The sequence below is a fragment of the Sceloporus undulatus genome, chromosome 2 (genome assembly GCF_019175285.1).
Source record: "Sceloporus undulatus isolate JIND9_A2432 ecotype Alabama chromosome 2, SceUnd_v1.1, whole genome shotgun sequence".
Taxonomy (NCBI): domain Eukaryota; kingdom Metazoa; phylum Chordata; class Lepidosauria; order Squamata; family Phrynosomatidae; genus Sceloporus; species Sceloporus undulatus.
In genome coordinates this window covers 142,345,054-142,361,374 of record NC_056523.1, presented here as the reverse complement: position 1 = coordinate 142,361,374, position 16,321 = coordinate 142,345,054, and the positions used below count along the sequence as shown (strand labels likewise).

At 39.4% G+C, this 16,321-nt stretch overlaps 2 protein-coding genes across 10 annotated transcripts in view; one reads left to right on the top strand and one right to left on the bottom strand.

Moving 5' to 3' along the window:
• The window catches only part of ANKRD40 (ankyrin repeat domain 40), a 79,670-nt gene extending 70,980 nt beyond the window's left edge, over positions 1-8,690 (top strand). Inside the window, exon 5 of the mRNA XM_042455138.1 lies at positions 8,623-8,690. Within this exon, the coding sequence (XP_042311072.1) occupies positions 8,623-8,652 (30 nt within the window). The 3' untranslated portion in view covers positions 8,653-8,690. The remainder of the gene's footprint in view (positions 1-8,622) is intronic.
• Positions 1-16,321, bottom strand: part of ABCC3 (ATP binding cassette subfamily C member 3) — a 105,047-nt gene that overhangs the window by 40,105 nt on the left and 48,621 nt on the right. For 8 of the 9 annotated variants that reach the window (XR_006102515.1, XR_006102516.1, XM_042455129.1 and 5 more), the window contains 6 exons: positions 13,101-13,262; positions 10,877-10,969; positions 8,678-8,881; positions 7,110-7,256; positions 4,760-4,847; positions 2,241-2,307 (listed from right to left, as the gene is read on the bottom strand). Coding sequence is in view for 7 of the 9 variants with exons in the window: in XM_042455129.1 (XP_042311063.1) it covers positions 2,241-2,307; positions 4,760-4,847; positions 7,110-7,256; positions 8,678-8,881; positions 10,877-10,969; positions 13,101-13,262 (761 nt within the window). In the remaining 2 variants the exon portion in view is untranslated. Of the gene's footprint in view, positions 1-2,240; positions 2,308-4,759; positions 4,848-7,109; positions 7,257-8,677; positions 8,882-10,876; positions 10,970-13,100; positions 13,263-16,157; positions 16,294-16,321 lie in introns of those variants that run through there. The other variant, XM_042455134.1, reaches the window with a different exon arrangement.

The following is a 16,321-nucleotide window of genomic DNA, read 5'->3' as shown; positions in this document are numbered from 1 at the left end:
TTTAGAAACTGACTGTAGTGGGCTTTTGCTGCTGTGCAGTGCAGTGTTTTAGATTCTACAATTGGTATCCAAATTTTAATTTAAGAATTTAATGTAAGAACAGTTGGAAACTGGATAAGATAGAGGAACGTAGATTTAATTTAATTTTTTTTCTTGTTTAGTTAAAGTGTTTGTATATAATAGGGCTAATGATATAACCAAACATTAGGGGTTAAGAAGTCATTTTATTGTCTCTGTGGATAATGTTGCTGTTGTTATTGTTTATGTTTCTGTAGTAGATGTTTGTTGACTGAATGGTTTTTAGAATGTTAATAATTGGAAAATGAATATTAAAAATGAAAGAAACTGACTGGAGTGGGCTTTTACTGCTGTGCAGTGCAGTTTTTAAGGTCTGTATATAGCCACCAGGTGTAATGATTTGAGCCAACCCTGGAGAACAGGGTTCTGTTCTCCACTAAGCTATGGAAACCCACTGGGTGATTAACACACTCAGCCCCAGAAATCTCCATGAGAGCATCACCTTAGAGTTGCCATAAGTCAGAAAAGACTTGAAGGCATGCAACAATTATAGCCTTTAATGATTTTTAATGTTTTTAACTTTATAACTTTGTTTAACTTCACAAATTATTTTTACATAATTTTTATATTTATACTTCCAACAGGCTCCTTTTTCCCACTTATGCCAGCACAGTACTGGCACCAAGCCTGATTGTGCTGGCTGATCTTTCTCTCTCTGTCCTTAAGATGGCAGTGCAGCATATGTTCTCTGCATTGAGACACTCTTGTTTAGCACCATTTTGCTGAATATCTACTATGATTTGCAAAGTGATGGGTAAGCAGAATAAAAAAATATTTTTTTTTCAAATTGTCTTTCAGAAAAGAAATGCAAACCACAGGGGTAAAAATACTTTCAGAGTTCCTTTTGGCTTGGGATAACCATTCCAAAAGGTAAAGCCATTTTTATATAAAAAGTTAGTATAAAATGTATTTTGTTCAGATATCAAGTGTGGGGAGCACTGTATAACCAAAGGTTCAGTGCTCCAGCCATGGCATGCATTTTCAAAAATTTTCAACCACAAATGTGAGAAATAGAAACTTAGGACATTACTACACTGGTTTTAAACCATGAATACATGAGGAAAGAAGTATCTTTGACGATACTTATAATAAATAATAAAATAAATTTTTTATTTATGTCTCTGCCGGAGACAACTGGGGCAGCTTACAAGTTAAAGCTGTACATTTCCAGATCCCAGTATCTCACCTCCCTAAAATAACAATTAAACAATTCACAATTTAAAACATACTTTAAAATAAATAAACCAGACAATGCCCATAGCAGACTCAGAGGGGTAACTTTTTCTGATTTTGGTGGCCAGCTATCTATTCAGGAAACACCTGCCAGAAGAGATCCGCCTTAACAGCTTTTTAAAAGCTGTCCAGGCTAGTCATGTGGCGGATCTCCTCCTGCAGGCCATTCCATAATCTGGGAGTGGTAGGCAAAAAGGTCCTCTGGGTGGTTGCAGACAGCCTAGTTTTCATAGGCTGCAATAAATTCCTCCCAGAGGTCCTGAGTCTGCACAACACACAACTTGTAGCTGCTCTGTCCCTGTCTTGTCCCTTTTTAATGATGGGGGGAAACTGCCAATGACCTGACAAGTGCACAAGTCTCCAGGTGCAAAACATTGCTCCTGGGGCAGTTGCTCAATTGATAGTCATGTATGTCAGTGTCCCCTTCATTATTTCCAAGCACCATGATTACCTTAATTTATTTTTTCTATTTTCTTTCCTATTTAAAACTTCATTATGGTAGCAGAGCTCCAGAATTGTGCAAAAAATTGGGAGAGAAAAAGCTAAAGACATGCTGGATAGGGCATAAGGCAGGGAGAAGGGGTTAAGGGGGGGTCAGGAAGAAAGCATGATGGGGACAGTAGCCCCAGTTGAGCGACTGAGAAGAGGTACAGTGATGGCTTCTCTATAAGCTATGTGTTTCCTCTATTTGTGTAAGTTTTACTGGTGCAACTGCTAGTTAGAGAATGGAGCTCTTGGCCTTCTAAAGACAGAAATTTGCTTTAAAGAATTAAGAAAGTACAGTTTGTTAATAAAAGTCAACATTCGCTAAAACTCTTTGGACCTAGAGGAAAGCTCCTTACCTCATAAGTTCTGGCTTATTTTTCAACCTTTTCAAGCTTCAGCTATAAGAAAACATCAGCATACACAACTGAGTAAAGTGTGCTTACTCTTTCAGAACTGGCTCAAGATCTTTCGCCCAGCTGAATGTTCCATTGCGTACAGTAACTGAATATCCTGTTTAAAAATAAAATAAAACAAAACAACAGAATCTTATGCATCCTCACCTGTGAATAGGATGAGGGAGAAATTAATTTTCTTTACATTTTAATTTGAAATGACCTAATTCACCCTTCCTGTATAAATACCTGAATTGGAATGCAACTCTCCTTTAGCTTTCACACTTCACTGATTTTAGTGGTAAATGCAGTTCTTGGAAAGAAAAGAGTACATGAGGGGGGGGGGGTGCTTGTAAAAATCTACATACACTTTTATGTACATGGAAAATAAATGAGACAAATCCACCCACTCATACCTGGGAAGAAGTCCCACTGAAATCAGTAGGGCTTAATTTCTGAGTAGACATCCATAGGATTGCACTGTAAGAAAGGATGCGTGTTTATATGTGAATGTGAGATGAGAGTCTGAAGCCAGGACTCTTTATTGTGAAAGATGTGGTGCTGAAGTACTGAAGGGAGGACTGATGAGATATATTTGTTCATGAGATATGAGGAACCACTACAAGAAGTTTCCTTCTTTCTTGTTGCATAAGCCTGTCACATGTCTGGCCACAAGTCACATTGCTGAGGTTAGTGCCAGGTTTTTAAGCAAGAAAAAAACACTTTGGAAAGCTAGTGGATGCTTTTTAGAGTGTAATGGAAATATTCTGCAGTAACATACATTATCTTCTCTGCAGAGGTTGTGTTTATGGAATAAGGGGAAATATTTTCAAAAAATAAGGGACATCCAATAATTCCAACTTAAATATTTATCCAGTAGCAATTACAGAGATGCACACTTGTTTATCTCCCCCAGCCAGACATGGATGTTCTCTGGAGATTACACTTATGCTTTGTGCAGTCTAACCAACAGCTCAAGGACAACTTAACATTTCTTCCCCTCTTTTCCTGCAAATAAGAGTGGCTACCCACAAAATTGCTTAAAAGCCATCAGTGCCAAGAGGGAGGAGGATGCTCAAGAGCAGGGATATGTGCTGAAAAGCCCTGACTTGCTCCCTTGATGTTGGAGGATTAGATTCACGCAGGCTTTACTTGTGTAACTAAATTAATCATCAGAAGCTCTCCTCTGTCTTACCTCTTTTCCTCTCCACAAATGCAAAGAAAGCTATACATCAGCAAAACAGCCCAGAGCAATCAGATCTCTGTTAGCCAGTTACACCTCAAGGAGCCAGAGGGCTCTTCCAAAGCACAAGCTATGATAACTCATGCTATAGTGCAACATTTTCCTCCCATTTTCTGTTTCCTTTCAGTTTGTGGTATTCACAGTATGCAGTCCAAACACATATCATATATAATAACATCCATCATACCATGTCTCACTCCTATGGGCTATGTTGAATAATACTACAAGTCATAGTTTATTGTGGCAGGTACAAACATAGCCTGCTCCTGGGCTATGTATTCCTCCTTTTCCTTTTTCAGCAGAGCGATGAGCAGGAGATTAGTCAACTTTGTTCTTTAAAAAATGTTGTATCATTCAAACCCACAAATTGTGGCTAATCCAACCTAGGGTTTGAAATAAACCAGTTTCATGCTACATATCACAAATGTGGCTTATTTCAAATCAATTATGGTTTCATCACTTCATAGCACAATTAGAGATGGGAGTCTTTGAGCCTGGAGGTAGGTGGAATGACCATGGTTTGCTGTGAATTCAAATGCAGCGCTTGGCTGCACACTTAAGGCTCCAATCATATATTATACTATGGTATAAAGTAAATTCTACAGCACCTGTGAACATTCAAAGCATGATTTATTATTATTAATTTATGTATTTATTCTATTATTTAAATATATTTTAATAAATTATGTCAGATTATTGTAAATTCTGGGAGGAAGAGGTTGTAGCAGTTTAAAAACATTTCAAAAAGAAATGTGTGAATGCTGGAAATATGTCAAATACATTTGAAACAGGCAGTTGTTGGGTAAGGTAAGTAAACATACCCGGCAAAACAGATGGTATAAATCTCTTCCCTTTCCCCTTAGTACAACAAGCAAAGAACACTATCAGTGGAAAAGGATTTTACAGGCATACACTCAGAAGCACTTGCAATATCTGTACCACATGCATAAATGCATAAACTGACTCTCTCAAAGAGGAGACCTGCAAGCTCCTTTCTCTCAGGACACCTGCAGGTTCCACCTTGAATGTCTGAGGTGTGATACCTCAAATTCATCCATGTAACCATTGCATGCCACAGTCTTTCCATGGATGCATAAAGCGTTCTTTTGGAGTAAACACATCTCTAGCAGAAAAATGCTCCTCTATGCATGGTTTACATAGAATCACACTGGAAAAGGCATCAAGGGCCATCCAGTCCAACGTCCTGACATGCAGGAATACACAATCAAAGCACCCCCAACAGATCTGAAATCCCAACCCCACCATGTAACTGAAAACCTCTTACCGTCCTACCCTCTATGCCAAACAATCTGGAATAGTATTTTACCTGGAGCGATTAATCTGGTTTCCACAGAGCTTGGATCAAGTTCATCATGTGACAAGAAGTGCTGAATCCTCTTCAGTGAAACACTTGTCTGAGGAAACAAAGAAGGATAAAATGAAGGGTGTAGGGAGATCATTTTAATGAGACGGGACATTTTGTGAATTCTGCCCTAAAGGAAGAGTGGCAATTTAGGCACTGAGAGTGGGTAGATTAAGGAGGTTATCAACCTAATCTTTTAATTGCTTTGCTGGTGCAATGGCTATTAGCTAAGCTATATCAGTACATAACCAGGTTTACCTGGGCTAAAGAACAGACACAGTGGGGAGCCAGAATCCTTGTGGGCAATCCTAGGCCCTTATCACACAGAGGCTTACCACTGGCAAAACGTTCTTGAAACATTCCTGAAGTGCGAAGGTGTGATAGCTGGCTGCACTTCTAAATTGTCATTGAGGCGTCCTGCTTCTCTCCCGTCCTCAAAGCGTTCGGGGAGCAGCCAATTCTTGAACACTTTGAGGACGGGAGTGAAGCAGGATGCCTCAATGACGATTTAGAAGCGTGACCAGCTACCAGATCTTTGCGCTTCAGGAATGCTTCAGGAACATTTTAGTGAATGCCGTCATTTTAGTGACAGTAAGCACCTCCATGTGATAATCCCCATAGAGTTAATAATAATAATAATAATAATAATAATTTGTTTTATTTATATACCGCTATTCCAAAGATCATAGCGGTGAACAGCAAGTAAGCTAATTAGCAAGTAAGCTAATTTGCCCCCAACAGTCTGGGTACTCATTTTAGCGACCTCTGAAGGAAGTTAAGCAACTATGTATACAGCATGAGCTGGATATGTGTATCTGATCTGCAAACAGAAGATATATATGGAAGGAGATGTCTGTCTGTCTGTCTATCTATCTATCTATCCATCCACATATGTATATTACACATACATGTGAGTGTGTGTGTAGTCACATATACATATAAAAATACATATACATATACACATGAGCTAGGTTCTTTCCTGCAACCTGCAGCTTACTCTTTGTCTGCCCTACCACTGCTCAGGGTGCTTTTTTCTGTCCCTTTCAATATGACATGTGAGCATAACCAAGAGAAAAAAATGAGTAGAAGTAGAAGAATGAGCAGTGAATTTGTGGTGCCCCTCCAGATATTGTTGGACTACAACTCCCAGAGTGCCTAGGCAGCATAACCAGTTGGAGAATGCTGGGACTTGCAATCAAGTAACATTTGGAGGGCCATATGATTCCTATACCTGCTTTAAGACAAAAATTTAGTTCTTTTCACACCTGTGCATCTTTTGCTATAAAAACTGGATTCCTATCCCTATTGTAAACTTATTAACACTTTTGTTCCATCTTTCCATTAAAAAAAACTAAATGGATAACAAATAACTACAATAAAATGCCACACGATCAACACAAGTTAAATGTCACTGGCTATCCATCAACCCAACATCATTAACGGCTGCAAACAGAACAAATCCATACCAAAGCCAGCATAATACATTTGCGAAAGCCTCTCAGAACATTTCATTAACTGGCTGCCAAATGGAAAACAAGGAGAATGTGTGAGGCACACACTAAGGAGGATATCTGATAATGTTGGAACCAAAACTGGAGTATTTCGCATTGCTGCCCACCATTATTTTGCATAGAGCAGGCAGTTTCTGGCAACACTCCTGAGAGACAACATAGCTGTTGTAAAATTGGAGTAATGTTCTCATATGGAAGAAGGAGACTTTTGAAATATTCAGAATGCAGATCACAAAGCAGTTTAGATCTCTGCTTTGAACAGGGGACAGAAACCAACTCAAAGGTAACATAAAATGTGTGTTAAATGGCCCAATGAGCTCTCCATTCAGCAATCTCCAATAAAAATATAGAGGGCACGTTCCATTCCAACTAAAGCTTCTGGCCAGTTTTCAGAAGAGCATGTTATAGTAGTGTGCTGGATGTTCACAAAGCATAAACTGTTGTGTTCCCTACCCTATCTGACTGAGGGATTTGCTGGATTTAAGCCAACAAGGCCTTTCATTGTTAAGTCTTCTTTGGTCCAGACAGCCATTATTATTATTATTATTATTATTATTATTATTATTATTATTATTATTATTATTTATATAGCACTGTATGATTAATAGAAGGTAAAAATAAAAGAAGGTAACAATACACAAACAGTAAAAATAAAATAAGTCCTGCCAGTCGCTTACAGTCTAAAATCACAAAGCATAAAATTTTAAAATTCTCCAAGTGCTGTTTGCATTCAGTGTGGGCTTAAAGAAAGAAAGAAAGAAAGAAAGAAAGAAAGAAAGAAAGAAGACTGGCACCACTTTTACCTGTGCAATATTGCTAATGACCTGAGGGAGCATACTGAGTGGGAACCTTAGGAGATTAAAAAGTGAGAGAGACACAAAGGCTTTCTCTGCATCTAGGATATTATTTTCATCCACAGTGACATAAACAGCAAAAGTGGTCAGGGCAACCTAGAAGACAGGGGGAAAATGTGTTAAATAAACAACATCTGCTTATTTGATTCTTTTAAAGCCTTACTGGCAATAGAAGAGCTAAAAGCAACCACCTGTACAGGATCAATTAACAACTGCTTGGATTATTTATTATGCTGATCTCTATAGGCTTCCAGCTATATAACAGTACCGTCTTTCACAGCAAACCATTCCATTGTACAACCCAGTCTTAGTGTCTACTTTCTTTCCAAAACAATCAGAGAGAATTTCGTAGCTGTTGAGGAAACAGTCCTCAGTGAGCTGGTTTCAGTTCTCCTACCCCTTAGAGTTTTACTTTGTTAAACATTTGTACTTCGACAAACCCTGGCCTTCTCCCAAGCTTGCTGATAATATCCTCCTGTGAATGGTGCCAATTTTGCTATGGAAGGATTGGTAATTTGAGAATCAGATCACTATTAGTGTATATGACAAATGATGTGGTGGCAGTGGATGTAACGAGAAATCTGTGGGTATTTACAGAAAATTTGTAATGAATGCTAGAATTCAGAGGCATCCTTTGAAATGGATTACCAATGGCTTCAGAAGAGAAAGAACTTTGTCACTATAGAATTCACTGTCAGGAGATGCTGATGATTGACACTAGATTTAAAATTTATTGAGGAATTTTGTTCTTCGAATATAAAACTTAACAGAGAACCATATATAGAGTCTTTCTGTTAATAGCTGTTTGCGCTTATAGCAGCACCATGAACATTCATGTTCAAGGCTGATGATGGAGGTCAATAAGTGGGAGGAAACAAATCTTCTCCTTTATGCCTTTGTTTGTGAGCTACCTGGGGAATATTTAGCTGGTCATTGCTGCAGGCAAAATGCTAGACAAAGGAGTTTACTGCATTTAGCTTAGAACGGCCTCTGAGCGTTCTTAAAGGGACCATTCTGGGGATGGGAGGTGGCGGGGAATGCTGTATATCGCACAGCGAGAACGCTGGCGCCGCTACCGAGTGTTCCCCCTCCGTTCTGGGAGCGTTCCCCAGGGCCGATTTTTGGGAACGCTTTCTCAAACGTTCTTGAAAATCGGCCCTCTAGAACGCTTCCAGAATGGAAGGAGAACGCTTGGCAGTGGCGGCATTCTCGCTGTGTGATATACTACTACTAAGGGTAGTAGTGCAAAACTGCTATGCTCAGAGGGCTCGACCTCAGTTGTTTTTACACCCTTCTATTATTGCTCCTTAACTCCTTCCTCCAGCAGTCATTGTTTGAGAGGAAGTCACCCATACCAACTGACAGTGTTGTATTAACAGTAACTCAAAAACCAGACTCTTCACAGGTTTCTGAATCTTCTCCCTGGCAAAAATGACGAAGATATTTTCCTTCCATATTGCAGGAATTATGTAGAAATGAAGAAATGAAATAGGAATGAAGGAATGACTGAAACTTACCAGAAATGGTGCGCTGACCCATGCAAATGTAGACAAAGAGTTTAGATAGGCTGATTTCTTCAAAACACGAAGTTCATTCTTCCGGATCTCCAGAACTTTATCTGCGAAGGATGGCTCCCAAGCGTAGAGTTTGAGGACTTTTATGCCACTTAGGATTTCATTCATTAGCTTAATGCGAGAGTCTTTATAGCGCATCTGTTCCACCTAAATAAAGAAAATCTTTGAGCTATGGTTATTATGCCCAGACTAGTTACTTGCACTATGCTTCCTGTATCTGAATCTTCAAGAAAACACAAAGAGAGAGATTTTAGTGAATTTAAAAATATTATTGATTCAGCCATCCATGACTTGAAAATATTCACCACCACCACCAACAAATCCAAGCTTTGATTATGGCATTTTATATAAGGGGCAACATTTTACTACACATTTGTATATAATGGAGCTTGAGCTTCCATGAATTTTGGTATCTACAGGAGTCTTGGAACCAAACCCAAGCAGACCACTAAGGGCCCACTATATTTGTATCTAGTACAAAGTATGGATTCAGTTTTGAAGGATCACATGCTTATATCCAGTCAAAGTAATCACGTTATTCTTTAAGAGAAAATTGATATTTTAAAAAATCAATTTAAAATTTAAAAATCTAGTTTAAATGTAAAAAAAAAAAATCCTAGATTAATCTGCCCTAGCATCTCCAGCTGAAAATGTCAGAGGCTCCAGGTGTTCAGAAAAACTTCTGACTTGCTCTTGAACAACTGCTAACAATAAGACAGTTAGGTTGGGTACTGAATAAGAAACAACTTGAGGTTTATCGCACCAGGGATAAAACGTTCCCCGATGCGTTACAACGAGCACACACGTAGGTGTGCGCAGAGCGTGATGGGAATCCGATGGGGCCCAGAACGCGACTTTACCACACAGGGGACGCTGCTGCCGCCGCCGAGTGTTCCCATCACGTTCCCATCGGGCTCCAGAGGGCGCCATTTCTGGGAACGCTTTTGAAACAGTTCCCAGAAATGGTGCCCTCTGGAACCAGATGGGAACGCGATGGGAACGCTCAGCGGCAGCGGCGTTCCCTATGCAGTACAGTCGCGTTCTGGGCCCCATCAGGTTCCCATCACGCTCCGTGCGTGCCCGCGCTCGTGGTAATGCATCCGGGAACGTTTTATCCCCAGTGCGATAAACCTCCTTGTGTCAAAAGATACAAGATATAAGGTGCACTAGATCAGGTACATATGCTTTTTTATTTGGACACTTTACTACTGTTTGCCTCAGGTGGCTACATCTACAGGATGATTTCAAATACGAGGGTATTGGAAGCACAAAGATCAAGCGCTAGAACACATATTTTGTTCTTTCTATACTGAGAACAAGGCTGAAACCAACATTGCTTCCCTGACAGGCAGTTCCATCATGATAAAGGAACTATGAAAATCATTCATCATGCAAGGAGGCTTTCTTCTGAACACTTTCATCATGTCTTAGTCCTTGTTATGTAGAGGCTACTGAGAATCAGCTGGAGGAAAATAATGCAGTGTACAGCGTTGCACAGTTATGCACTGGTTTTTATGTTTCTCTTAACTTTTCACTGAATTCTTTTGAACACATGCTATTGTTGCTAATTTCACATGCTAATTTCTGGAAAATTCTGGGAACAGTAGTTCCCAAAATTAAGCCTTTAAAGCTCCAGAGCTAGCATTATTGCTCTTATTAATTTTTGATTATGAAGTACCCTAGTAGGAATGGTTTGTCTGGTTTGTTCTCTGTTCCCTTTCAGCAGTTTGTTAACAATTCTACTTCAAATGAGAGCTTCTGTTTATTGCTTTTTAGGCTGTTGCTGTGGTTGCAAAACTGTATTTAGATTTTAGTTGTTATCAGATGTTTTAACTAGGTATGGCTGGAGGCAAGTTGTGTCCAGAGGTAGAAAATCACCAGAACAATGTTGCAGAATGCCAAACAAGATCAAGAATTAGATATAGGTAGCAGATTCCACAAAAGCCTCACAGAGAGAGGTAAGAGTAAGGAAATGCAAAAATGTCAGGGTAGGCAATCAGGTGCAGAGAAGCAGGATTCTTCATGTGGCATGTGGCATGCCAGAAACATACTTCTCTGCTCCCTTTAGTAGGGAGACTCAGTAAGGCAATTCAAAATTATTCTGAAGTGGATGTCAGGAAAGAGCACTAACAGTTTACCTACCTGGAATGCTCTGGTTTTCATTGCAATCACAGCATTAAATGGTATAAGTAAGACCATTACAGCAACTCCTGCCAGCACAGAAGGTCCTAAACCCTTCAAAGGATGTAAAACACATCAGTTATCATTATGTTCTCCAGCATTAACAAGGAGGAAATTACAATTCTCCACTCTCCAATGAAACTCATATGATTAATGTTGCCAGAATAGATTTTCAACAAGGGCAGTGTAACCTACTCCTTATGGGCCCTTCCTTTCTTTTTTCACCATGATGTGGAGGCACATGCATATTTTATAGATGAGAAAGGTATAAGGACAGTGGAATACCAAACATTTGGCTTGTTTTAATCAATATACTGGAAATACCACAGCTGTTTGTCTCTAGCACTGTAATCAGAAGCATTTTTTTTTTAAAAAAAGTGATAATAACCAGACAGGCAGATGAACTCCTTTGTATCTGGAAAAAGTTGAACAGCAGGAGTGGACATAGTGTGGCTCAGTCACCCCACCCAAATGTGTGGTTCCCAAAGCCTCTGGAAAGGCAAAGTGGAGAGACTCTCAATACTTCCCGGCCAGCATCCATAGTGACACTTGGTTGAGAGGAAGTGATTTACATGTTAATCTCTGTGTTAGCCTCACGGTGTCTATTTAATTAGCGATTCATTGTCTGCTGGGAAAACCAAAATCAAGACCCAGCAAGTGCAAATGGCAGCCACCCAGGGGTCTGAAGTTTTCCCAGCAAACAATGGCTCACTAATTAGACACCTTGAGGCCTTGCCATTCAACAACAGACCAACACAGAGACTAACATGTAAATCACTTCTTCTCAACCAAGGTTTACACAGTATATGCACCCCACTCACTTCCATGCCAGCATTCTCTGAAGATGCCAGCCACAGATGCTGGTGACAAGTCAGGAATAAACTCTTCCAGAACACAGCCACATTGCCCAAAAACCCCACAAAAATATTATAGACAAACTTTGGCCTGCTGTGGCAAACAAATGTTGTGCAAATGCTCCCACATTTTTCTATTCCCTTCACTCACTCCAGTCCCAGTTTAACATCTCTTCATTCATCTGCAGATGTTCCCACCCTCTTCTTCCATCAGCTTCACTCCAGTCCTGGTTTAAAATTTTGTCCTTTGCCTGTAAACATTCCTTTCCCTTCACTTTAATCCCAGTTAAAAAATTAATTATTGTATAATAGTCAGCCTATCTATCTATCTATCTATCTATCTATCTATCTATCTATCTATTGTATACACTCATGTATAAGTCACAAGAGCTGGGTGCATCCCAGGAGCATCTAAATGAAACATTAATCCCCTTCTACTCTCTCATCCATCTGGTCTTTAGCATGAGCACAAACAGTTATGCCTGCCAGAATTTTAAAAGTTCATTGGCATTGTTTTCCTTTGCTTCATCCTTTAGATCAGTATTTTCCAAACTCTGGTCTTCCAGGTGTTTTGGACTTCAATTCCCAGAAGCCCTAGCCAGTTTAGTCAACCATCTGAAATTCTGGGATATAAAGTCCAAAACATCTGGAGGACCAAAGTTTGGGAGACACTGCTTTAGATCCTTTGCTCCATGCCTCTAAATTTTACTGTTGATTTATCCATGGGTTTTATAAAAATCCATAATTTGGCCTCCAAAAACTGCCCTCGACTTATACATGAGGTCAACTTATAGTTAAGTATATAAGGTATATAAGATATATGCCCTTAACCAGTTCCAAATGCCTGAATGTCCCCCACTGCAACCCTGCCGCAGTTGCTCATTCCTGTAGTCTAGAGACAAAGGCAGACCAGAAATAGCCAACAAAGCAGTTTTACTGTCTATCTAATATCTCTTGTACAGAATGAAGGAAAATTGAGGACTGCCATGCACTACTACAGCCTTGAAAATAAAATTATAATGTAATGATTCACTTGCTTGGCACAAGCCATCTCTCATATTCTTTTCCTCACATAATTCCTATAACAGTGTTTTAAAAGCTAAACATATTGTGACTCACCTGTGGGTTTCTAGTTCCATGTCCTCAGTTAATCACTTATTCATACAGAACATTTTGAAAACAAGGACTTGTAATTCTGCTGGGAGTTACAGGTTGCTCACAATATTACTTTCCCTAATAAATTTACCCTACAGCTAGATCAGCCTTAAGCATTAGCTGAACGGCTCTGCATTGTGTTATATCACAGAGAACAAACCAAAGAGGTTTTGTACCTGCCAGAGAAAGTATAATGCAAGGCATATCTGGAGTGGTGCAGACCATAACATGTTCAGGAAGGTAGTCAGATCCATGAACCTCTGGGCATCTACTGACATCAGGTTGACAATTTCTCCAACAGTGGAAGAACGCTTTGCTGAATTGGTAATAACTAAAGACTGGAGACACAGACAGAGAAACTCAGTTATTTAGACATATTTTCTCATTTTATGCCATGTTCAATCTGCCTTTCCTCCAATAAGTTCAGAATATTGCACACTGTTTTCCCCTACTGTTTTTTTCACTTACAACAGCCTTGTAAGGTAGGTTAGGCTGAGACAGAATGATTGGTCCAAGGTGAGCTAAATGGGCTTTGTGGCTGAGCAGGGATTTGAACCTGGAGCTTATTGGTACATACCCAATAATATAGCTTCTACAGCACATTGACTCTTAATTCACAGGGTGTAATAATAATAATAATAATAATAATAATAATAATAATATATTTATATCCCGCCTCTTCCACTTTGAGGATCGAGGCGGGTAACAGCAGAGTTAATACAGTATACTATAACACAGTGTACTCTGATTCTTCATATTCTCTCATTATCTGCAATATCTGGTTTGTTGCTCAAGGGAGGGGCATGTTTAATCCATTGTAGAATGGGTTGGCGTCTCCTAAGGAATCAAATTTGCCACTTGGAAACACAACCAGTCCCACCCTAACACCTGATGTCCAAGTAGCTTTCATGGTCTGGAGTACTGTATTTTCCATGAGCTTCAGCTACAGTGCCAGCTGTATCTCCTCTTCAACAGATGACCTGAACTCAACTATTCCTACTCTGGATAGCTCCAGTTGGGACTACTACAATGTGTCGGTCCTGGGGCTACCTATGATGTCTATCTCTGAAACTTCACTTAGTCCAAAATACAATTTCACACCTGCTATTTGGGGCTGTCTCATGGGAACATATCTTACCAGTTTTGCTACGTCACCAATTACCTAAATATTTCCAAGAGATATTCAAAGTACTGGGGCTCAATGCTAATGTCTTATTTGGTAAAAACCTTGCATGGGGTACCACTTCATTGGTTTCTCAAATTCAAAAGCAAGCTGATTTTGTTAATATTTTCTTTAGTTCTTGTGCCTCTCAGGTGTCACCTTTATTTAAGCACAGCAGTTCTGGTTTCAGACAGTGACTAAGAACATGAATGATGAGCTGGATGTCCCTGGTTCAGCATTAACTCACAGCGTGACCACAGGAGACATATTTTCCCCTCTTTTCCCTGAGACACTTTATTTGAAATGCCTTTGTTTTTGTGTGCCTTCAAGTCATTTCTGATTTATGCGACCCTAAGGCGAAACTATCATGGGGTTTTCTTGGCAAGATTTGTTCAGAGGAGGTTTGCCAGTGCCTTTCCCTGGTCACCCAGTGGGTTTCATGGCTGAGTGAAGAATCAGACACTGGTCTCGAGAGTTGTACTCCAGTGCTCAAACCACTATGCCATGCTGGCTGTCCTTATTGCTTGAAATATGTGCTTGAAATAAATTGTGCCTATTATAATTTAACAATTTGTTAAATTAAATTAAAGCAAAGCCACTGCAGCACTACTGTCCTGTGAATGACTACTTCAAGTTAGATCTTGCTTTTTAGAGTCATAATATAAATCCCTTTATGTGCCAGCTGTTCACAAGAGTTCATCATGAAGGTTTCTTTATATTACTTATGCAAAGATATGTTTGAAATCCTGGTACAGGCTGTGTATCCCTTATTGGAATCCTTGAAATCAGAAGTGTTTTGGATTTTTGGGGGATTTTGGAATATTTACATATACATAGTGAGATATCTCAGAGAGGGGACCCAAGTCTAAACATGAAATTCATTTATGTTTTAATATATACCTTACACACATAGCCTGAAACTAATTTTGTACGATATTTTTATAATTCAGTGTATGAAACAAAGGTGGTATACACTGAGCCATCAGAAAGCAAAGGTGTACTATCTCAGACACTGTTGTTGTTGTTGTTGTTATTATTAACCCTTATTTATGAAGCACTGTAAATTTACACAGCGCTGTACATACAATCTTTTTAATTAGACGGCTCCCTGCCCTCGGGCTTACAATCTAAAAAGACGTGAGACAAATGGAGAAGGGAGTGGTGGAGGGAAAGGGGATAAGGTCCAGCAGTTACTCTCTACCTCCGAGGCCTGGACCAAGGCAGATCAGCTGGAGGCAGGGATGTGGATGGTTTTGGAGCATTTCTTATTTCAGAATTCTGAAAAAGGGATACTCAACTTGTACTTATGAAAGAAATGGCCTTCTATTATACATTGTATTTATTCTAAGGCTCTCATTTGATTACTCAAAACATAAGCACAATGGTGTATAGTACAATCTTGTTTATACAAATGGCTTGTGGAACTTGCAAAACATATGAATAACAAGATGGTCTGGCAAGAAGCAGCATTATTTATGAAGATTTCACAAGCAACTGTAGCAGGGAAACAGAGATAGAGCACACTGTGTACAGCACATCAGGCACATATACAGTAGCATGAGCACAGTGTGTAACACTCCAGTTTTACTCATACAAATAGTGGTTAGTGTTACATAATACTATTTACTTAGTCCTGAAAGAACTGTTAATTCAAGAATGATTTTCAACTGCTACACAGTTGCTTAGTTTTAATATGAACGTTATAAACAGACCTGATTAATGTTTTAAAAATTTATCATGATAAATTATTCTCCATCCTGAAAAGTGGATAACACTGGATGGTGCGTGTTAATTCTTGGGTAGTCCTTCACACACCTTCTTTGCTGATGTGTTTTTGCCTTGTAAATACCATAAACACACAGCAAAATGGTAATTAGGTGATGGGGTGATAGTAAAATTTGTGGTCTTGGAAAAACAATAGCCGAAGCAAGGGAAACTTGGATTACATGCAAAAAATTATGAAAACAGTAAACAGCATGGAAAAATAGTCCTAAGTATCTGACCACAACCACCAAAAACACATCCCACTTACTAAGCTAAAGGAACCACCATACTATAGTGGCCAGAATACCTGACTGGTATTTGGGAGATTCAGGTTCACAGCTGGATCATGAAACTTACTGGATGTCTTTGGAGCACTCACTCTTTCATGCACAGTCTGACCTACCCCACAAGGTTGTTGTGAAGACAGAGTTAGGACAAGGAAAGATAAGTATGTCACTTTATGCTCACAGA